Here is a 24005-nt window from a genome sequence, read left to right on the forward strand (position 1 = left end):
CCCTTGAAGCTGTCCCAGAAACTCCAGCGGGTGCAGAATGCTGAAGCGAGGCTCCTCACGGGGTCTCTGCCATGGCAGCATATTCACCCAGTGCTTTTCCAGCTGCACTGGCTCCCGGTGGAGTACAGGGTCAGATTTAAGGTGCTGCTTTTGACCTTTAAAGCCTTAAGGTCCATATATAGCAACACCCTAGAGGTCCTGGGCCCTAAGGAAGTTAGATTAGCCTCAACCAGAGCCAGGGCCTTCTCAACACTGGCTCCAGCCTGGTGGAACGCTCTGTCTCATGAGACCTGGGCCCTGCAGGATCTGATTTCTTTCCGCAGGGCCTGTAAGACAGAGTTGTTCCACCTGGCCTTTGGCTTAGAATCAGTTTGATTCTCTCCCCCTCTTTCTTTTTCCTTTCTCCTCCCTTGAAGAGGCTGCATCCTAATTGTAGTGGTTGGGAGTTACGCGTGCGTAATCCGGCCCCGTTTAGGCGTTAGGTTGCCTGGTTAACCCTTCGGACTGCACAGCCCATCTCCGCGTGGCTGCCCTTAGTCACTCGTAGAATCTGTCTGTGGGCGTTTCTTAAACCGCTGCCAACATAAGAGCTGTTTGACGCCCAATCGTCTCCGCCTCTCACTGCGCGGGAGTCTCCTGCGCAGGGTGGGCGTGGGTAGCGGGGTGCCTGGGCTCTCCTCACTGACTTCCAGAGAAGAGTCCTGGAGCCCCCCCACCTCCTCTTCCCGTTGCTCTCCTGGATCCTTGGTGTTACACTTATTTCCTTCCCCTTCTCCCAAGCAGAGTCTCCCCCTGGTGCTGGGACCTTCTCCTGCAGAATCAGAGACCCTCTCCTTCTCCCGTGTCTCTGATGTCAGTTCCCTGACACTAATGTTTTAATGTTGCATCTTAATCTTTTAAATTGTATATGTATCAACTTGTTTTTATTACTGGTTGTTAGCCACCCTGAGCCCGGTCTTGGCTGGGGAGGCCAGGGTATAAATAAAAATTTATTATAATTATTAATAATAATAATAATTCCATCTTGGTTTCACAGCTGCAGAACTAAAAAACTTGCTTCACTCCATGGGAAGGCATGGGAAGGCTGGAATTAAAGCTAAAGGTTACCAAAGTCAGTATTAATTGACATGGTGAGAACTTCTGTATATCTCCTTTTTTCCATGTGTTTCACATTTCTTTTTTATGACTGCTGTTCTAATAAATACTCCTTCATAAAAGTTATTGCATTGCATTCTTCATCAAATTATCTTTCCTATGGTATCACTCCGAAAAAAGTGGTGTTATGAGCCATCAAACCTCGGAAACACACTTTTTAAAAAGTTTCCACAATTTTAGGCACTAGTATAAGTTGTTCATTTAAAGTTCATGTATTTTTTATATGGGATCAGATGGTTATTATTAATGTTTCATGTGTATATATGTGTTGGAAGCCACCCAGAGTGGCTGGGGCAACCAGGTCAGATGGGCAGGGGATAAATATAAATTATTAGTATTACTATCACTGATTCTACTACCTGAGATTCAAGAAGCCTGGCTCTTCTCTGGGACGGATTTTGTTTGGCCCAGTCATGGCATCCCCTCCATCTCCTATGTCAGTCGTCTCTCTGGTCAACCCAAGACTGACAGCAGCAAAATCAAAAACAGAAAACCTGACAGAAGCTACTTATCTTTCCTAACAACTCTGAAGGTGACATTTAAGATGCCTGGGCAGTTCAGATGAGCCGAATCATGGTATAAAAAGGCAGAGCTGGAGGAAGATGGTTCACGGAAAAAACTGTAATTTACTATTTCTTGTGAGGGTGTTAGGTTCCCAGGCGTTATAGGGGGCGCTGTTGAGCTCTGTGGAAATGTATGAGGTTTGTTACATAGAGGTATTTTTTGAATTTCCAGGCAGATAGGATGATCCCACAGGGAGCCTTACCAAGAGAGGCCACGATCCCCCGATTCTCCTCCATGACGTCCTTATGCAGAGCTCTCTGGTCAGGATCCAGCAACTCCCGCTCCTCGTCCGTGAAACGAACAGCGACATCTTCAAAGCACACTGGACCCTAAAAGAAAAAGGGAGATGTCCTCCTCTGAGACAGCAGAAATATGATCTGCTACACAATGCTCTGTTCTTTCCTTCCTGTTAATTGCTGTGTTTATATATATATATATATATATATTTGCTTTCGTAGATTTTCACGGGTACAGGAATGCAGGTTTTGGTGTCCTCGGGTGTCTTCCCGTGTAAAAGATGGGGTGTCTAGGCGACGTTTCGACGAGGTCTCACTCGTCATCTTCAGGCTGGTGCTTTCGGCTTCTTGTTACTGGAACAGAGCAGGATCTCAGTGTTTGAGTTCCTATAAATACTGTTGAGGAGGTGTGTTGTATAGCCTCCAATGTTCTGGGCAGAGAGGAAGTTCCCAGGCTAGTGTGCCTTTTCTTCTTTTGTTCCTTAATTACTTGAGGGATATCTTGAGTGATTTCTTGAGTGATATCCTGAGTACCACTTAGGTGGGTCATTAGGTGTGGATTAGTTGCTAAGGCCTTTGTGTCTTGACCTCTTGAACTTTGTGAAGAGTTTTTCTGAGAAGATGGCTGTACTGAAATTAGTTGTGCTCTGGCTTGGCTTCGTGTATAGGGGCGAGCTGTGGTTTTGTGGCCTGTGCCAGCCAGATCTGTGTAGGGATTGCAGGGGGGTGCAGCATCCGGAGGTGCCACCATGGTTTGGCTACTGGATGGTGTCTGTAATTTATCTGTGGAGAGGGTCTGGGTTTGGATCTGGTGTGGTTGATTGGTGATGGCGTTCTGTGTGCCTCTGGCTCTGGTGTCAGTTTTTGTGGGGAGGGCTAATTTCCAGATGTCTGGCAAGCGGGATGTGTCGTCACGCTTGTTCATGTTGTGAGGGTGTTTTTCTATCTCGATGGCTTCCATGATTATTCTCTTGTGGTGATGTTCCATGTTAAAGAGCAATTTGGAATCTGCAAAATTAATTTCGTGTCCTGTTTCTTTCATGTGTTGGAAAAGAGAGGAAGTTTTTTCTTCTTTTTTGACGGCATTCTTGTGTTCTGCAATACGTGCATTTATTCGTCTGTTTGTTTGTCCAATGTACGTGGCTGGGCAGACTTTGCAGGGTATTTCATAGACCCCTTGGTTTTCCAACTGGATTTTATCCTTGGGGTTTCTGAGGATATTGGCTATTTTTTGGTTGGTGCAAAAGGCTGTTTTGATATTGTGTTTATGGAGGATTTTGCTAATTTTATCTGTAGTGCCCTTGATATAAGGAAGGAGGGCCATGCCATTGTTTTCTTCTGTGTCTTGGTTTTTGGGGGGTGTTTCTTTTTGGATTAGCTTCATAACCCTGTTTTGCTGGTATCCATTGGCAATTAACACATTTGAGAGATTCTGTAACTCAGTTGTCAGGTGGTCTTTGTCAGCCAGGCGTTTGGTTCTGGAGATGAGAGTCTTGGCTACGGAGTTTATTTGTGCAGGGTGGTGGTGTGATTGTGCATGTAAGTAGCGGTTGGTGTGTGTTTTTTTCCGGTAGATAGTGTGTCTTAGGGAGCCATCAGGTTTTTTGTAGATTAGGACGTCAAGGAAGGGAAGTTGGTTGTTGGCTTCTATTTCCATAGTGAATTGTATTTTGGGGTGTAGGCTGTTGAGATGTGTGAGGAAGCTGTCCAGTTTTTCTTTCCCGTGTGGCCAAATTACAAATTACAAATTACAAATTACTCTTCACAAAGTTCAAGAGGTCAAGACACAAAGGCCTTAGCAACTAATCCACACCTAATGACCCACCTAAGTGGTACTCAGGATATCACTCAAGAAATCACTCAAGATATCCCTCAAGTAATTAAGGAACAAAAGAAGAAAAGGCACACTAGCCTGGGAACTTCCTCTCTGCCCAGAACATTGGAGGCTATACAACACACCTCCTCAACAGTATTTATAGGAACTCAAACACTGAGATCCTGCTCTGTTCCAGTAAGAAGAAGCCGAAAGCACCAGCCTGAAGATGACGAGTGAGACCTCGTCGAAACGTCGCCTAGACACCCCATCTTTTACACGGGAAGATACCCGAGGACACCAAAACCTGCATTCCTGTACCCGTGAAAATCTACGAAAGCAAATATCTCACCTCTACGGGGAGGAAACCTTCCAGCTGACAAGAACCTACGAGAAACTAGAAATCCGAAGAGCCACCATCTTATGTGATCTCTTGTTCCTACGCAACTGCCGAGACAACAACTTAATTCCCACATGCTTCCAACTTAAATTCCACTCCAAAACCCCAGCTACCGAAAGGATCCTGAAACGAACTGAACTATCCCTAATCAGAAACGAACTACACAAGAAAAGATACCTACTAAACCAAACCAACAAAGATATGCTCACTCTTCACCTCAAACTCTGTAACAAAATCCACCCTGCACTCTGGGACAAATGCAAACAACTAGCCGTCTGGAGAGCTGAAACAGAGACCTCACATAAGACAGACACACACACCAACAAACTCCACAAACTAGAGAAACGCCAGAAGCCCAGCCACCCTCCACAACAACCCATGAAACAAACAGTACATAACATATCAGACAGGATCCTCACCTCAACTGAAACCAAAGTACTCTCCAAAGGTTTCAACTTTGCAGTCGCCCCGAGACGCATCCCCACGGAAAACATCATATGCGGAGTCGAAGCTAGCCTAACCAAAATCAACCCAGATGAAGCCAATAAAATCAGACTTGAAGTCACCAACATCCTCTGCTCCAGCAAACCACCCAGAAGCAATTTACACAAAGAAGAACAGAAAGCACTCACCAACCTGAGGAAAGACAACAACATAATCATTCTCCCAGCAGACAAAGGTAATGCCACTGTTGTGATGAACACATCGGACTACCAAGCAAAACTATCAAATCTACTCCAAGACCCTACCTATCAACCTATAAAAACAGATCCCACCACCTATCTGGAAAAAACCACCAAATCCAAAATAAAAGCCTCTCCTATCAGTGAAGAAATCCAGCTAAGAATCATCCCCAGAGAAAAATCATCCAGATGCCCCAAACTCTACGGCCTCCCCAAGATACACAAAGAAGGAACACCACTCAGACCAATAGTCAGCTCCATAGGCTCACCTCTACAAAATCTCGCTAAATTTCTCGCCAAGCAACTTCAGCCCTATGCAGAATCCATCTCTTCACACGTTCCAAACTCCTTCCAGTTCATAGAAACAATAAAGAAGCAAAACCTACATCCCAATGACCTACTTGTGAGCTTCGATGTTGTATCTCTCTTCACACAAGTGCCCATTAATGAAGCCTTGACAGCCATTCAAAACAAATACAATCCCCCCGAATACATCTTGGACCTGACCAACCACTGCCTAACCAACACGTACTTCATCCACAATGGACAAAGATACAAACAGATAGAAGGAGCACCTATGGGATCACCCCTCTCACCGGTCATCGCAAACCTGTACATGGAACACTTTGAAACCAATGCTTTAGACAAGTCAGAACACAAACCCAAACTTTGGCTCAGATATGTTGACGACACCTTTGTAATTTGGCCACACGGGAAAGAAAAACTGGACAGCTTCCTCACACATCTCAACAGCCTACACCCCAAAATACAATTCACTATGGAAATAGAAGCCAACAACCAACTTCCCTTCCTTGACGTCCTAATCTACAAAAAACCTGATGGCTCCCTAGGACACACTATCTACCGGAAAAAAACACACACCAACCGCTACTTACATGCACAATCACACCACCACCCTGCACAAATAAACTCCGTAGCCAAGACTCTCATCTCCAGAACCAAACGCCTGGCTGACAAAGACCACCTGACAACTGAGTTACAGAATCTCTCAAATGTGTTAATTGCCAATGGATACCAGCAAAACAGGGTTATGAAGCTAATCCAAAAAGAAACACCCCCCAAAAACCAAGACACAGAAGAAAACAATGGCATGGCCCTCCTTCCTTATATCAAGGGCACTACAGATAAAATTAGCAAAATCCTCCATAAACACAATATCAAAACAGCCTTTTGCACCAACCAAAAAATAGCCAATATCCTCAGAAACCCCAAGGATAAAATCCAGTTGGAAAACCAAGGGGTCTATGAAATACCCTGCAAAGTCTGCCCAGCCACGTACATTGGACAAACAAACAGACGAATAAATGCACGTATTGCAGAACACAAGAATGCCGTCAAAAAAGAAGAAAAAACTTCCTCTCTTTTCCAACACATGAAAGAAACAGGACACGAAATTAATTTTGCAGATTCCAAATTGCTCTTTAACATGGAACATCACCACAAGAGAATAATCATGGAAGCCATCGAGATAGAAAAACACCCTCACAACATGAACAAGCGTGACGACACATCCCGCTTGCCAGACATCTGGAAATTAGCCCTCCCCACAAAAACTGACACCAGAGCCAGAGGCACACAGAACGCCATCACCAATCAACCACACCAGATCCAAACCCAGACCCTCTCCACAGATAAATTACAGACACCATCCAGTAGCCAAACCATGGTGGCACCTCCGGATGCTGCACCCCCCTGCAATCCCTACACAGATCTGGCTGGCACAGGCCACAAAACCACAGCTCGCCCCTATACACGAAGCCAAGCCAGAGCACAACTAATTTCAGTACAGCCATCTTCTCAGAAAAACTCTTCACAAAGTTCAAGAGGTCAAGACACAAAGGCCTTAGCAACTAATCCACACCTAATGACCCACCTAAGTGGTACTCAGGATATCACTCAAGAAATCACTCAAGATATCCCTCAAGTAATTAAGGAACAAAAGAAGAAAAGGCACACTAGCCTGGGAACTTCCTCTCTGCCCAGAACATTGGAGGCTATACAACACACCTCCTCAACAGTATTTATAGGAACTCAAACACTGAGATCCTGCTCTGTTCCAGTAACAAGAAGCCGAAAGCACCAGCCTGAAGATGACGAGTGAGACCTCGTCGAAACGTCGCCTAGACACCCCATCTTTTACACGGGAAGACACCCGAGGACACCAATATATATATATATATATATATATATTTGCTTTCGTAGATTTTCACGGGTACAGGAATGCAGGTTTTGGTGTCCTCGGGTATCTTCCCGTGTAAAAGTTGGGGTGTCTAGGCGACGTTTCGACGAGGTCTCACTCGTCATCTTCAGGCTGGTGCTTTCGGCTTCTTGTTACTGGAACAGAGCAGGATCTCAGTGTTTGAGTTCCTATAAATACTGTTGAGGAGGTGTGGCCTCCTATGTTCTGGGCAGAGAGGAAGTTCCCAGGCTAGTGTGCCTTTTCTTCTTTTGTTCCTTAATTGCTTGAGGGATATCTTGAGTGATTTCTTGAGTGATATCCTGAGTACCACTTAGGTGGGTCATTAGGTGTGGATTAGTTGCTAAAGCCTTTGTGTCTTGACCTCTTGAACTTTGTGAAGAGTTTTTCTGAGAAGATGGGTGTACTACATTTAGTTGTGCTCTGGCTTGGCTTCGTGTATAGGGGCGAGCTGTGGTTTTGTGGCCTGTGCCAGCCAGATCTGTGTAGGGATTGCAGGGGGGTGCAGCATCCGGAGGTGCCACCATGGTTTGGCTACTGGATGGTGTCTGTAATTTATCTGTGGAGAGGGTCTGGGTTTGGGTCTGGTGTGGTTGATTGGTGATGGCGTTCTGTGTGCCTCTGGATCTGGTGCCAGAACCAAACGCCTGGCTGACAAAGACCACTTGACAACTGAGTTACAGAATCTCTCAAATGTGTTAATTGCCAATGGATACCAGCAAAACAGGGTTACGAAGCTAATCCAAAAAGAAACACCCCCCAAAAACCAAGACACAGAAGAAAACAATGGCATGGCCCTCCTTCCTTATATCAAGGGCACTACAGATAAAATTAGCAAAATCCTCCATAAACACAATATCAAAACAGCCTTTTGCGCCAACCAAAAAATAGCCAATATCCTCAGAAACCCCAAGGATAAAATCCAGTTGGAAAACCAAGGGGTCTATGAAATACCCTGCAAAGTCTGCCCAGCCACGTACATTGGACAAACAAACAGACGAATAAATGCACGTATCGCAGAACACAAGAATGCCGTCAAAAAAGAAGAAAAAACTTCCTCTCTCTTCCAACACATGAAAGAAACAGGACACGAAATTAATTTTGCAGATTCCAAATTGCTCTCTAACATGGAACATCACCACAAGAGAATAATCATGGAAGCCATCGAGATAGAGAAACACCCTCACAACATGAACAAGCGTGACGACACATCCCGCTTGCCAGACATCTGGAAATTAGCCCTCCCCACAAAAACTGACACCAGATCCAGAGGCACACAGAACGCCATCACCAATCAACCACACCAGACCCAAACCCAGACCCTCTCCACAGATAAATTACAGACACCATCCAGTAGCCAAACCATGGTGGCACCTCCGGATGCTGCACCCCCCTGCAATCCCTACACAGATCTGGCTGGCACAGGCCACAAAACCACAGCTCGCCCCTATACACGAAGCCAAGCCAGAGCACAAAAAACTTCTCAGAAAAACTCTTCACAAAGTTCAAGAGGTCAAGACACAAAGGCTTTAGCAACTAATCCACACCTAATGACCCACCTAAGTGGTACTCAGGATACCACTCAAGAAATCACTCAAGATATCCCTCAAGCAATTAAGGAACAAAAGAAGAAAAGGCACACTAGCCTGGGAACTTCCTCTCTGCCCAGAACATTGGAGGCTATACACCACACCCCATCAACAGTATTTATAGGAACTCAAACACTGAGATCCTGCTCTGTTCCAGTAACAAGAAGCCGAAAGCACCAGCCTGAAGATGACGAGTGAGACCTCGTCGAAACGTCGCCTAGACACCCCAACTTTTACACGGGAAGACACCCGAGAACACCAAAACCTGCATTCATGTACCCGTGAAAATCTACGAAAGCATATATATATATATATATATATATATATATATATAAACTAATAAATTATAAAGTGTACCACAAAACTTATCACTTATACAATCTTTTTAGACTTCCATCAGCACCTCTGATGATCCACCATTTTAACCACTTTCTTATGCATTTCTTAACTTTATATTGCCTTTACATCTCTTAACAAATCATCCTCCCCCTTGTCCATTTTTTCCATACTTCTAATAATACTCCACACAAAACTTCTTGCAACCCTACAAATGTCGTCTGTTCTTCACAATTACTTTTCAGTTTACTCCAGTCTTCCGTGAATTTCTGGTCTCGCCGGTTTTGAATCCTTCCTGTTAGTTTATCTAATTCTGCTGTGTTATTTCAATAGGATTGCTTTGCTGCACATTTTAATTATGGGTACCTATTTTAACGCTTTAATTGAATTCTTTTATTCTGCATTTTAACTATGGGTATTCGTCTTTTTGCAAATAGGTGGTACTCCAGCTTATGTTGTTTTTTTAAAAATAATATTTATTAAGAGTTTAAAAGTTACACAAAAAAAGAAAAAGAGTTAAACAAGGCAAAGAAGCAAAAAGAAACAACAAACGAAAAACAACACAATACAATGCAAGACAAATAAAACAAAACAAAGACCATTTTAAACAATTTCAATGTCATATCTTTCATTCGCTTATTTCCACGACTTCCTCACACCTCCCTTTTTGTATTCCACATCAATTAATTATTTCAGCAATTCCATTCCATCTTCCTCTGTTTTCTATCCTATAATTATCTTAACACATTCTAACCTTATTTTATTCCCTTTAATGCTCAATTAATCTATTTATACTGAATTCCTTATAACATTATAACATTTCTGCTAAAGCCATATAACTTTCATTAATTTTGCAATATTTCTATAAATAGTCTTTAAACTTCCAGTCTTCTTCCACCAGCTCTTCTCCCTGGTCTCGGATTCTGCCGATTCTCTCTGCCAGCAAAAAGCAGATGATTCACAACAAAATTTAGGGGTCTGGCAGGGCAAGTCCACCTCCTCCTTTAGCATCCGTTAATATCTTAAATTTTACTTGAGGCGTCCTGCCCTGCCATACAGATCTAGAAACATCCCTCTGCCACCTCCTGAAACAATCCCTCCCATCCAAAACTTGCAATGTTTGAAACAAAAGCAACATCCCCTACCTCACCGCAACCCTCGTCCCCACCACAGCAACTCAGCCCAACAATAGCAACTTCCAATTTAGCCCTATTTCCAAATCCCCCTTCTCTTCAAGTCAACGTCCTTCACAGTTGCCCTTGAACAAATTCACATTTCTGGCGGTCGTACCAACCCCCCAATACCTCTCTTTCTCAACCAATGTTAGTCCTATCTCCTCCTGAAACTCTATCAAGGTTTCCTTTTCCTCGGGTAGGGCTCTGATCCTCAATTTCATCTGTTTCTCTTTAAGTTCAGTCACATCAAGTGTCAGCTCGTATTCATCAAATCATCCTTGTATGGATGGGACTCTCTCTCTCCAGTTGAATTACTTTGACTTCAGCAGCGAGGGTTTTCTCCTTAACTTTATCCGCAGTTTGCCGTATCAGGATAGATTCCTGTATCAATTTCTGGGTGGTTTCTGTATTAATATTCACCTTTTGTCCCAAGTTATTTAGACTTTCTACCATTAAATCATTTTTAATATTTGCAGCATCCACTTTCATATTTATCGCATCCATTTTCTTATGAAGCTGTTCCAGCGAATCATTTATTTTCACTAGTACAATCACTAAGGCCTCTTCTGGTGACATTCCGTCTTTCGCATCTGCCATAACACTCAATAGATTCAAGGTCAACTCACAGTCTCACAGTTTTTATCTTACAACTGGAAATTTCCTAGCCCAGATCTTATGTAGCCGCCAGTTTCAAGAACTTCCACTAGAGGGAAACAGTTTCTATTTGTATTGATAAGTAATATCCTCTTAAAGCACAGTTCAAACGACCCAAAACTAATTTCAATTTTCAGTTACTTTCACTGCTGGAAACAGTAGAAACAATGTATCTTCTCTTATGCTAGCTGTCAACACGCTCCAAGAACTCCAAGAACTCCAAGAAACATCTCACCAAAACGTGAGACCTTCTAGCAGCCCGTTCCCAGGGTCCAAGCAGTGGTGTTTTACCTCTCTTGGTCTCTTCCGCAGGCAAACTCAGTTGACAACTTCCCTCCCCCCTCTTCTCCTGCCTGCAAGGGGGGGATTATATTTTTTACTTATGGAAATTTAGTCTTTTGCAACAGGCTTTCCAAGACTTCAGCTTGCAGCCTCAGTTGCTTCAGTCTATTTACAAAAGGGGAAGGCGGACTTCCTGTATTGAACCTTCCCCGTTTCGATGCCAAATTAGACTTTTTTTTAAAGAAATCCAATTTTCCCAATTAAGCTCTACTCACGGGGAGTTACTTTAGAGTCAAATTGTCCACAGGAAAAAGTCAGCGCTCTCCGACAACAGCTATGCGGCTTCGCTCCGTGGAAGAAGCAGATGATTCGAAGCACCGCACCGCTCACCCCACGTCGCTCCGGATCCCCGAAACCAGGTTTCCCCGCGAGTGGGGGAGGCGCAAAGGATGCCCGCCAAATCCCACGCTCACAGGCTTCTCCCGCCTGCAATTTTTAACGGGTCTCCGCCTTCGCCATGGTGGCCAGACCCAGATTTCCATGGAGCTGATTCCTCCCGATCAGAGGAATCCAGCCATTGCCGGAGGCGCCTCCCCGGAAGTCGGTACTCCAGCTTATGTTTACGTTATTCTGCCTACGCAAGCATTCCAGTTTCCCCGATGGAAGGATCCACTTTCTCCTCTCCTCGTGTGCTGTTCTGGGGAGGTTCCCTCCCAGTGCCCTAGAGCCAAATTCAAGGGGTTCATGGTGGCATGGAGAGGGGGAGGAGTGGGGGGCAGGCTATATTTCGCATCAGATGGGGCTGGCTAGGAGAATCCTGGCCTCTATTCTCATCTATCCACCACTTAGAAGCCTATTTTAGCACTCAGTGATCAATCTAGAAATACAATAAGCCTAGTTTGGATGGCCATCTGTCTTGGAGGATCTAGCTGAGACTCCTGCAGTGCAGGGGGTGGGACTTGATGACTCTTGGGGTCCCTTTCAACTCTAGGATTCCATGAAAACTGCAACTACAGATGAATCCTACAGGTGACATTCAGAAGGCTGGTGTCACAGAGTTATCTGGGAAGGAAATCCCATAGTTCACAGCTGGAGTTAACACTTTAACAGCGAGAACACGATATTCACAATCTTGCATGAGTTTCAGGCCTAATGAGAAGAGCAGCTCATTCCCAGAGGGTCTGTCACTTTGCATTTCTTAGTGCAGAAAGTATGGATCTGATATTGATATTTCCTATAAAGGAGTATGACAAGGCTGTATATTGTCTCCCTGCTTATTTAACTTATATGCAGAATTCATCATGCGAAAGGCTGGACTGGATGAATCCCTAGCCAGAATTAAGATTGCCGGAAGAAATATCAACAACCTCAGATATGCAGATGACACAACATTGATGGCAGAAGGTGAGGAGGAATTAAAGAACCTTTCATTGAGGGTGAAAGAGGAGAGCGCAAAATATGGTTTGAAGCTCAACATCAAAAAATGAAGATCATGGCCACTGGTCCCATCATCTCCTGGCAAATAGAAGGGGAAGAAATGGAGGCAGTGAGAGATTTTACTTTCTTGGGCTCCATGATCACTGCAGATGGTGAGAAATCACCTTGCCAACTGTCTACTACAAACCTAGACAGCATCTTAAAAAGTAGAGACATCACCTTGCCAACTGTCAGGGAACTGCCATCGGAGCTAGAGGTGGAGGGAAGGCTCCAGAGGGATGCAGGAGAGGGCACCTGTAGGGAGAGAGGCAGCCCATCTGCTGGGGAAGGAAATCAGCGTAACACCAGTGGAGAAGGGGGGCAGACGGGGGAATCGGAGAGGAGGCTCCAAGACTCCTCGCTAGAGACCAGTGGAGAGAGTACGGGTACTCCGCTGCCCACACCCTCCCTGCGCAGAAGACTTCCGCACAGGGAGAGTAGGAGCAGACTTGGCGTCAAACAACTTTTATGCTGGAAAAGGTTTAAGAAACGCCCACTGATGGATTCTGCCAGCGACTGAGACAGTCACGATGCTGGAGGCTGTTCAGTCAGAAAGGGTTTAACCAGGTAACCTCGCCAGCAGTGGTGGCAACTTATGCACGAGCAACCCCTAAATCCATTACAGCAATCCGTCAGTCACCGACGTTGCTTAAGAAATGCATAAGAAATTGGTTAAAATCCGTCAGAGAGGCAGCACCATGAGCCAGACCAGAGGAGCCGGAGAGACAGACCAAGCAGCTGCAGTGCAAGGTCTGGTAGAGAGAAACTGAGACTTGGAACAGCATGTAGCTCTCCTGACGGCGCGGCTGGACGAAAGACGAGCTCAGGATGCTCAGGTCAGACCCACTCCCATCGCAAGGAAGGTACCAGGGCTGGTACACAAGTTTGGGGGGAAACCCCAGGACTACAACGCGTTCCAAACGGAAATAGAGTACGGTTTGGAACTGCAGCATGATGACTTTGTTAACGATGAGCAAAGGGTAGCCTACATTGTGGGGCATCTGGAGGATGGGGCAAGAGAATGGATCAGGCCCCTTATGGCGACGCAAAATCATGCCTTGAAGGACCTTAAGAAATTCTTTCAGGCGATGGATGCAATGTATTCCAGTGAAGTCCAGCAAAGTGTGACTAGGCGAGAACTGATGGGGTGCAAGCAGGGGAGCCAGTCAGTTAGAGACTACTGGTCGCGCTTTGCAATGTTGATCCACCGTCTCGAGTGGGATCTGGACTCTGAACCTATTCAAATGTTGTTTGAGGAGGGGTTGTCCCCAACGGTGAAGGACGAGCTGTCCTGCGCACCCCACCCACAGTCGATGGATCGGCTGACCAAGGCTGTGCTTGCGATTGGAGTGAGGCAGGAAGTGCGGGCTCAGGAGAAATGCGAAGTGAGAGGGGAACGTTGCCATGACTATCGCATTCCTGAAATACCAAGACAGCTTTCCCAGGCGGCTGAGCCAATGGAAATAGATGGCGCATGCGAGAGAGAGGTTTCAAACTCAAGTGAAGGTCGCAAGAGGGAGGGGAAGGATTGGAAAACCACCAAGAAATGTTTCCTCTGCCAATGGCCGGGACATTTTGCAAGGGTCTGCCCTCAAAGAAAGGCCTGGCAAGGGATGGCTGTGAGGAGAAGGGGGAGGAAGGGCAGGCGCAGGGAAACGACAACGCCTGGCTGCCAACCAGAGGGGCCAGCAGCCAGCCCAGCAACCAATAGAAGTGCCCCAGCCTGACCCCCCCAGGGCAGCGATAGCCATAGCAGTGGTGCTAGAACTCCCGAATGGGCATCCAGTCAAGGTTGAGGGGCTGCTGGATTCGGGCAGCTCCTGCAATTTCTTTAGCAGGGACTTCGCTTTGGAGCACCAAATACACTTGCTACCCCTGGATTTTCCCTTGCAAGTGACCACCATCGATGGCAGGGAACTTTTGGGAGGGGAAGTGACACACCAGACCCCACCAATGCAAATAAGGGTTTCCAGGCACACGGAGACCATTGCCTTTCACGTGGCCGCACTGGCAGGACCCCCAATAATACTGGGAATGAGCTGGCTGGCACTGCATGATCCAGTAGTGTCATGGCATCAGCGGTCAGTCACCTTTGGGTCAGCTTACTGTTTGGAACAATGTCGGGGGGGGGGAACCCCAAGAATAACAGTGGCCAGGGTGGCTGGGCTGGCGGTGGAAACAAAGGGAGAGGTGCCACCACCATACGCTGACCTAAAGGAAGTCTTCAGCGAGAAGGAGGCAGATAGACTACCCCCCCATGGTCCCTTTGACTGCCAAAGCAACTTAATCCCAGGGGCTCAGCTGCCTGTGGGTAAGCTGTATGCCATGTCAGACCGGGAGATGCAGGAGTTACGGCAGTTTATTGACAAGAACCTGAAGAGGGGGTTCATAAGGGAATCAAATGCGGTGGGGGGCAGTCCGGTGTTCTTTGTGGACAAAAAAGGGACTAATCAGCCCAGATTAGTCGTAGATTATAGGGCGTTAAACCTGGTATCAGAACCCGTGACCTTCCCAGTGCTCAGGATTGACGACATTTTAACACGGGTGAGGCAGGGGAAATTTTTTACCAAGCTGGACCTCAGGGGAGCGTACAATTTGATCAGGGTAAGGGAGGGGGACGAATGGAAAACTACCATGTTCACCCCCCTGGGGGCTTTTGAGTACTTAGTCATGCCATTTGGATTACAATCGGGCTCCGCCTGCTTTCAAGCATTCATGCACCACGTGTTGGGGCCCCTGCTGTACAAGAACTGTGTAGCCTTCTTGGACGACGTCTTAATCTATTCAGACAATGAGAAGCAACATGTCAGAGACGTCAGGGAAGTACTAAAGAGGCTGCAGAAGCACCAGTTGTGGGTCAAGCTGGAAAAATGCCGATTTTACACGAGAGAGGTCGAGTTTCTGCGGTACAAGTTGTCAGACAAGGGACTAGCTATGGACCCAAGCAAGGTGTAGGCGGTGCTGGAATGGAAGGCCCCCAAAACCCTGAAGGATGTGCAGAGGTTCCTAGGGTTCAGCAACTTCTACAGGATGTTCATCAAGAACTTCGCCCACTTGACGGCGCCCATCACAGATTGTCTCAGTAGCAAAAGGAAGTTCGCCTGGACAGATAGTGCCCAGCAATCCTTTGAAAGACTGAATCATAGAATCATAGAATCATAGAGTTGGAAGAGACCACAAGGGCCATCGAGTCCAACCCCCTGCCAAGCAGGAAACACCATCAGAGCACTCCTGACTCCTGAAGAAGGTGTTCGCTTCGGAAGAGCAGCTCCTACGCATTAATCAGGAGAAGCCCATGAGGCTAGAGACCGACTCGTCCGGCCGAGCCATTGGGGCGGTACTTTTGCAGCCGGGGGGGGGGCAAGCAGGACTGGAAGCCGTGTGCCTTTTTCTCGAGGAAGCTGAGCAAGTCAGAGCAAAACTGTACGGTGTATGACCGTGAACTGCTGGTGATCTATGCGGCGTTTCGCTGATGGAGACATCTGTTAATAGGGGCGCAGCACAAGATCCAGGTTTGTACTGATCACAAGAACTTGGAATACTGGAGGACTGTGTGAGTACTCAACCAGAGACAGATTCGATGGGCACAGGAGTTTTCCAAGTTTTCCTTCGAGATCCGATACGTGCCGGGAGAGGAAAATGTAAGAGCAGATGCTCTCTCTCGGAAACCGGAGTACATGGAAGGAGAGGGACCGCCGGAGATCCGACACGTGATCCCCGAGGACCGATGGGTGTGTGGGGGAGCCTTGGTTGGGAAACGAGAACTGGCCGGGCGAACTAGAAATGACGTGTTCGCTCAAACTAAAATTAGGGAACTCCGAGACAGGAGGGAAAACCATGGAGGGTTCGAGGAAAAGAAAGGGGTGCTGTACTATAAGGGGGCGCTGTATGTACCGGGGGAGACCTTGAGGGAGAAGGTACTCAAACAACTCCATGACAACCCTACAACTGGGCACTTTGGACAGCACAAAACCATGCTGCTCGTCACCAGGCAGTTCTGGTGGCCAAGGGTGAGGGAAGATGTACGGGAATATGTACAGGGATGCGACTGCTGCCAAAGGGCAAAGGGGGAGAGGGCTGAACCCGCAGGGTTACTGGAACCCTTACCCTCGCTGGGAAGACCCTGGGAGGTGGTGTCCATTGATTTTATGACAGATTTGCCCAAGTCAAGGGGGAAGACAGCAGTCATGGTAGTAGTCGATCTCCTGACAAAGATGTGCCATTTCATAGCTTGCTCACATGCGGTGACAGCAGAGGAGACAGCCAGGTTGTTTGTGGATCACATCTTCAGGCTGCATGGGGCTCCCTCGAGGGTCATCTCAGATCGCGGGAAACAATTTACTTCCCGGTTCTGGAGGAAGCTCATGAGCTTGTTGCAGGTCGAGGTGGGCTTCTCGATGGCGCGCCACCCGGAAACCAACGGGCAAGCAGAAAGAGCGAACAGTATACTCCAGCAATACCTACGCTGCTACGTCAGCGAGAGACAGAACAATTGGGTAGAGAAACTAGTGCTGGCTGAATTTGCGTACAATAACGCTGAACATGTGTCTATGGGAATGAGCCCGTTCATGGCCAATTATGGGTGTCACCCCAGGGCCTTCCCGGGGAGGGGGTAGGAAGGATGGAGTGTACCTGCGGCAGAGCAGTTTGTGGAAGAAATGGAGGCCTTGCACCAGCAACTCAAGATGAACTTGAAGAGGGCCAAGGAAGTTTACAAGAGGCAGGCAGACAAGCACCGTCGGGAGGGGGAGGCCATACGGGTGGGAGACCGAGTGTGGTTGTCAACCCAAGGGTTACCCCTAAAGGGAGGGTGCAAGAAGTTGCAGCCAAGGTGGCTGGGACCTATTGAGGTAACACAGCAGGTGAACCCTGTGGCATTCAAGCTCAAGTTGCCTGACAGCATGAAGATACATCCGGCATTCCATAGGTCCCTACTCTCACCATACAGGGAGGGGCGGGAATTTTTGGGGCGGGAGGGAGGAGTCACCACCCACCCGCGGGTAGAGAAGAGGGAACACCACAACCAAGCCACGGAAGTACTCGATTCAAGGTGGCGAGGGCACCAGGTGGAGTACTTGGTGGCTTGGGAGGGAGAACACGAGTCAGAAAACACGTGGGTCCCCGCTGAGGCAATCAATGACGGGTATCTAGTGGAAGAATTCCACAGCCTTTTCCCAGATAAACTGAAACCACTAGCGAGATTCTGGGAGGAAGAATTTGGAACCACAGACGACGGAGAGGACTTTGTGGGTTTTCCGGCCTCCGAAGAGGAGGGAGGGGAAGTGTCAGAGAGAAAAGAATCAGACTGGGAGGACCACCCCGCGGGAAGATATCGGAGCGGGTGGGAAGCGGGTTTTGAATCCTCAGAGGATAGCGACAGCTCCTTCAGGGGCTTCCCCGCATCGCCGGCCGAGGAAAGGGACGAGGTTGGATCTGAAGGTCGGGCCGGGGGCGGAAAGGGTTCTGGGGAGGAGGTGGATGTCAGGGAAGTGCCATTGGAGCTAGAGGCGGAGGGAAGGCTCCAGAGGGATGCCGGAGAGGGTCCATGTAGGGAGAGAGGCAGCCCATCTGCTGGGGAAGGAAATCAGCATAACACCAGTGGAGAAGGGGGGCAGATGGGGGAATCGGAGAGGAGGCTCCAAAACTCCTCGCCGGAGACCAGCGGAGAGAGTACGGGTACTCCGCTGCCCACACCCTCCCTGTGCAGAAGACTTCCGCACAGGGAGAGTAGGAGCAGACTTGGCGTCAAACAACTTTTATGCTGGAAAAGGTTTAAGAAACACCCACTGACGGATTCTGCCAGCGACTGAGACAGTCACGATGCTGGAGGCTGTTCAGTCAGAAAGGGTTTAACCAGGTAACCTCGCCAGCAGTGGCGGCAACTTACGCACGAGCAACCCCTAAATCCATTACACCAACAAAGGTCCGTATAGTAAAAGCCATGGTTTTCCCAGTAGTGATGTATGGAAGTGAGAGCTGGACCATCAAGAAGGCTGATCACCGAAGAATTGATGCTTTTGAATTATGGTGCTGGAGGAGACTCTTGAGAGTCCCATGGACTGCAAGAAGATCAAACCTATCCATTCTCAAGGAAATCAGCCCTGAGTGCTCACTGGAAGGACAAATCCTGAAGCTGAGGCTCCAATCCTTTGGCCACCTCATGAGAAGAGAAGACTCCCTGGAAAAGACCCTGATGTTGGTAAAGATAGAGGGCACAAGAAGAAGGGGATGACAGAGGACGAGATGTTGGGACAGTGTTCTCGAAGCTACCAGCATGAGTTTGAACATACTGCGGAAGGCAGTGGAAGACAGAAGTGCCTGCCGTGCTCTGGTCCATGGAGTCACGAAGAGTCAGGCACGACTACAGTGGTGCCTCGCAACACGAAATTAATCCGTTCCGCGAGTCCCTTCGTCTTGCGGTTTTTTCGTCTTGCGAAGCACGGCTATTAGAGGCTTAGCGGCTTTAAGAAAAAGGAAACAAACTCGCAAGAACTCGCAAGACGTTTCGTCTTGCGAAGCAAGCCCACAGGGAAATTCGCCTTGCGGAACGACTCAAAAAACGGAAAACTCTTTCGTCTAGCGAGTTTTTCGTCTTGTGAGGCATTCGTCTTACGGGGCACCACTGTAAATGACTAAACAACAACAACAATGCTAATTAATTCAAGAGGGTTCGTGAAGCAAGGTTCCTGGTTCCTGAACAAGGTTCCTGGTTCCAGTTACACAGTAGCTGTTTTACTACAAAGGAATTTCAGAAATAGACTGGAAAGAGAAGCTGCTGAATTGCAACTCATTACCAAACTTAAAACCATGGAGAGACCTGGTCTGAACAAAGACATTGGATTCTTATCTCATTATACATGACAAAGCCATTTTTCACCTTCTCACCCCTTGCTTTTTCCTGTAAGACCTATTGCAGTCGTTAAGAGTCGTCAACAGGCTCATCACAGCTATCTGCCAATCACCCATTCCCACCACCCTTCTGAGTAATACCCCTCCCCACCTTCTCACTATATAGAAGGATCTGGCAACTTCTGTTTCAGTGTATCTGAAGAAGTGTGCATGCACACGAAAGCTCATACCAAGAACTAACTTAGTTGGTCTTTAAGGTACTACTGGAAGGTTCCTGGTGTTTGGGTTATTCCTTCAGAGAAGCTGAGTACAGCTGGGTTAAAGTGGTTCTGTCATCTCTTCTGTCAAGGTCATGCTGACTGTAAGAAGAGGCCAGAAGGAGCCTGGGTTTCACTTCTCTCTCTCTCTCTCTCTTCCTTCTGGTGTTCTGTACATAGTATGCTGAGTCTTAAGGTTTAAACTTATAATAAGTTGTGGGAAATTTCAGTTAAGTCTGCTGCAACTGGATTTCTTATGGACAGGGCCAATCCTGAACATTTTAGATTTGTGAACAGATTATGCTCATTTGCCTTCAGTAGCAGTAAAACTCCGCCGGATGAAATAAAATTGCTTCTGGTCTATTTTGGGGGATCCTGCAACGTCGTTAAGATTTCACTCTGCTAACTATACATTGGAGTTCTGCTCTGGATCAATACTGAGTCGAATTCCATGTCAGGGTCTTCTCCCACAAAAGCAGTTGCCAAGAGTGAAGTCTCCCGATTCCCCAGCTTTCCAAGCCCCCTCCTCTCTGAGGTTTCTGGCAAGCAATTGAACAGTGCGCCAGTGTGCAGTCGGCCTTTGCTCCCCCATTGTCAGACAACTCCTGGCTCTGAGAGACAAGCAGGGAGGGTGGCTTATGGCATAAAGAGAGGGAGCCCCCAGTGGCTCCTCCTCCTGACTCACCTCTGCCTCTCAACCTCCCTCCTCCCACTTGCCTCCTTCCTCTTCTGCCTCCGATTCTGGACTGCATTCTGCCTCAAAGCCTCCCAGCTCACTAAGCCCTGTTACTCCTTCAGCCTCTGACGCCTCCTCTTCCCAGGTTTCTCCCTCTGACCGCCTATCCTTCCTCCACCTCCACTCCTTGGGCTGAGACGTCTTCCTTTCCTGGTTCCCCAGCTGCTTCCTCCCACCATTCCTCTGTGCCCAACCAGTCCACGACATTGCTCCATCCCTCAGCCTCTGTCCCCAGAAGGCAGCTTCCCCTGACCTGAGCTGGTTCCACAGCCGCTGCTTCCCTTCTGCCCCCATGGAAAGATGGATCAGGAGGTCTTGCCGGCATCATTCTGTCACCTGCAAGAGAAAAAAGGTAAGCAGGATGCCAGGAGTGCCTGCTTCTCTCACAGGTGTAACAGGGCATCTCTAACTACAGATGGGCCTTTGAGAAAGCCTTACCCGCTGAGAGCATTTGGACGTTTGTGCCCATTTCATATGTTAGTCAGGCAGAAATACATCTCTCCTCCTCTCGACCCTTGTTCTCAACTGTCCCCGCCCCCCCAAAAAGAACTCACAGATTAGTTGGAAAACCAACAGATTGAGACCAAACGGAGAAAAGCCACCTTCCTCCTTACCCAGTGGCCTCTCTCTGGTGTCCAACGGAGGCCTCTCTGCCTCACAGGAATCCAGGTCCATTTCTGCAAAATGATCCCTTTTCTGAAAAAGAAACAAGGATTCAAAACAGAGAATGAATGGTGAGAAATGTTAGAAGGAGAATGACAAAGACTTAAAGAGTGTTAGAACTCATTCTATGGATGTCTTCCAAGAAAAAGAATGGGCCAACATTAGAGCATTATGGGATGTTCTCCATCCTGTTTGGAGCCCCTTGGGAGTATCCAGAGCAAAGTCTCTCTCACCTGCTTTCTCTCCTCTGCCTGACTCAGGAGGAAACCTTCGGCCAGGGCCACCGCCTGGGAACTGGTCTCTGCTCCACAGTCCCTCACCCAGCTCTCCATCTCCGGTGGAAGGACAGCCAGGAACTGCTCCAAGATCACCAGGTCCAGCATCTCAGCTTTCGTGTGCCTTTCTGGCTTCAGCCATTGGTGGCAAAAGTGGTAGAGTCGGCTGCAAACCTCTCGGGGTCCTTTGGCCTCCTGGCAGCAGAACTGCCTCACCTGCTGGCTCTGCACCTCTGAGCAGAGGGTGTCCTCCTCACCCAGGATCTTCTGCACAGAGTTTTCCCATAATCCCCCACTGCTCCCAGTTTGGATGGCATGGCCTCTTCCTGCTCCAGGGCCAGCTGGGTCTTGCTCATCCATCTGTGCTCTCAGGAAGCCTCTGAGAGATCGGAAGGAACCCTTTGGTCTTCTGCCAAGTTCTGCCTGTGCTAATGAGGGGCTAGCAAATCCTACAAAGCAAATAGATTGCTTAGTTACAGAATTTTTAGGTCAGAAGAAGAGAAATGTTCCTTGAGCAAGCACGGATGAGTCTTCCTAGGAACCTAGGACTGTACCAAACCATGAGATATCTTCTGAAGAAGAAGATGGAGGAGGAGGAAGAAGAAGAAAAAGGAGAAGAGGAGGAGGAGGAGGGGAAGCAGCCTCTAGCCCTCCTAGAAGGAAGATTGCAATGCAAAACGTGGAGGCAACTGAAGGGATTCCTCTGAGGTGAATCAGTCTAGTTGCTCCTGTCTTCGAGTAAATGCAAGAAGTCAGAACTGACTGACAAGGGAATAATTTGTATCTTGTGGAAAATGGATGCCTGGCTCTAGTGGGGGTCCTCATCCGGGGGTCCTCAGGAGTTGCTCTCCCCCCACCCCCACTCCCCTGCTTCTGTCTCCTTTTCTTGCACTTGGTCTCTCTGCCGCTTTCCAGACAGACTCCTGGGGTGGGGTCCCTTTTTCTTTGCTCTGAGGGCCAGGAATGTATCTGGACAAGGGCCAAGTGGGTGGGGCCAAAGACATCTCCCTTGAAGCTTAGGGTGAAGGAAATTTATTATTCTATTAGATATCTTAACACACACACAGCCATTGATGCCAAGGTCCCTGGAGACTCAGTGAGTAGCAGCGCCCATTTCCGGCTGCTTTGCCAGCAACAATCCCTTTGGGGCAGAGAGGATGTGGTCCTGGGATGCCCTGCTCTGGGTGCGAGGGGATTGCTGCAGTGGCCTCCGTGGGGAGCTGCCCTGGGAGACACTGGGAAACTGGTCCCCAATGCAGCAGCCAGACTCTGGGCTGGGATCCCTCTCTTTATTCCTGGCCTCTCTCTCCCACCTTTTTTTTGGGGGGGGGGGCTAGTCCACCTCCTCGTCCAGCTTTGGAAAACCACTTGCAGATGTTTCCTCTGTTGTGCAATGGGACTCCTTTGTTTAAAGAAGGAGATTTTGGGGGAGTCAATGTTTTTCTGAAGGGGGGGCGAAAGGCCAAATGATCCTCTGATCTGCAGGAAGGAGAGCGTGGCAGACCTGGCCCCTCCCTGGCAGGACCCTCTCCTCCCTGACTTGGGGTCCCCCCTTCCACCCCCCACGCGCTCTCTCCTTCCCTGACCTTCCTCCTGGGGAGTCTGGCAAAAAGCTCTGGCTCTCAGCCCCGGGGCTCCTTCCTCCTCTGGGTAGCAGGAGCATATGGGGGGGTCTTTGCACCCCTGACCCTCTCCTCCCTGACTTGGGGTCCCCCCCCTGCAGGAGCAGATCAGGCCCCCCAGGCCCCCTCCCCTGCTGCAGCCCTGGGACCCCCACCAGATCCCAGAGAGAGAGGAGACTCACCAGATCCCAGGAGGGGGCAGGGAGGCAGCCCTTGCAGGAGAGACACCAATGCAACACCCCCCCCCCCCTTCTTGCAGGAAAGGACTGGGGAGGGAGGGGCCTTGGCTCTGGAGGAACTGCCCCCCCCCCGCTTCCTGGCCTCTCTAGGAAGGCAGCTCGGTTCCCTTTAACCCTTGCAAGGCCGAGTCCCCCAACTCAGCCCTCTCTCCCCTTTCTGAACCTCAGCTCTTTATTCTTTTTAATGGCTCTAAGGGGGCAGCTTCCCCCTGGCTCCGCTTATGGCAAGGGATCCTTTTTTGGGGGGCCTTTGGCTCTTGGCTGGACTCTGAGCATCTCCCTCGGTCTCTTTTTTGGGGGGCCTTTGGCTCTTGGCTGGGCTCTGAGCATCTCCCTCGGTCCCTTTGGGGGGGCCTTTGGCTCTTTGCTGGGCTCTGAGCATCTCCCTCGGTCCCTTTGGGGGGGGCCTTTGGCTCTTGGCTGGGCTCTGAGCATCTCCCTCGGTCCCTTTTTGGGGGGGCCTTTGGCTCTTGGCTGGGCTCTGAGCATCTCCCTCGGTCCCTTGGGGGGGGCCTTTGGCTCTTGGCTGGGCTCTGAGCATCTCCCTCGGTCCCTTTGGGGGGCCTTTGGCTCCTGGCTGGGCTCTGAGCATCTCCCTTGGTCCCTTTGGGGGGGCCTTTGGCTCTTGGCTGGGCTCTGAGCATCTCCCTCGGTCCCTTTGGGGGGGGCCTTTGGCTCTTGGCTGGGCTCTGAGCATCTCCCTCGGTCCCTTTTGGGGGGGGCCTTTGGCTTGTTACGGAAAAATCTGGGTGCGAGGCTGCTCTGCCACCCAGCTCATCGGAC

The 24005-nt window shown here is 48.6% G+C and overlaps 2 protein-coding genes across 5 annotated transcripts in view; both read right to left on the bottom strand.

The window, feature by feature from the left end:
- The window catches only part of LOC114595236 (uncharacterized), a 44837-nt gene extending 42835 nt beyond the window's left edge, over positions 1 to 2002 (bottom strand). The window contains exon 1 of the mRNA XM_077927900.1: positions 1922 to 2002. The gene's annotated coding sequence lies outside the window, so the exon portion shown is untranslated. The remainder of the gene's footprint in view (positions 1 to 1921) is intronic.
- LOC114589664 (uncharacterized) overlaps positions 1 to 24005 on the bottom strand; it is a 999511-nt gene that overhangs the window by 16171 nt on the left and 959335 nt on the right. The window contains exons 6-9 of one of the 4 annotated variants that reach the window (XM_077927893.1): positions 21320 to 21810; positions 21038 to 21119; positions 20677 to 20759; positions 1922 to 2048 (exon numbers count right to left, since the gene is read on the bottom strand). The exons of 2 other annotated variants lie outside the window; for them this stretch is intronic. In XM_077927893.1, the coding sequence (XP_077784019.1) occupies positions 1922 to 2048; positions 20677 to 20759; positions 21038 to 21119; positions 21320 to 21810 (783 nt within the window). The remainder of the gene's footprint in view (positions 1 to 1921; positions 2049 to 20676; positions 20760 to 21037; positions 21120 to 21319; positions 21811 to 24005) is intronic. One more of the 4 variants, XM_077927896.1, reaches the window with a different exon arrangement.

This window comes from Podarcis muralis, chromosome 4 (genome assembly GCF_964188315.1).
Source record: "Podarcis muralis chromosome 4, rPodMur119.hap1.1, whole genome shotgun sequence".
Lineage (NCBI taxonomy): Eukaryota > Metazoa > Chordata > Lepidosauria > Squamata > Lacertidae > Podarcis > Podarcis muralis.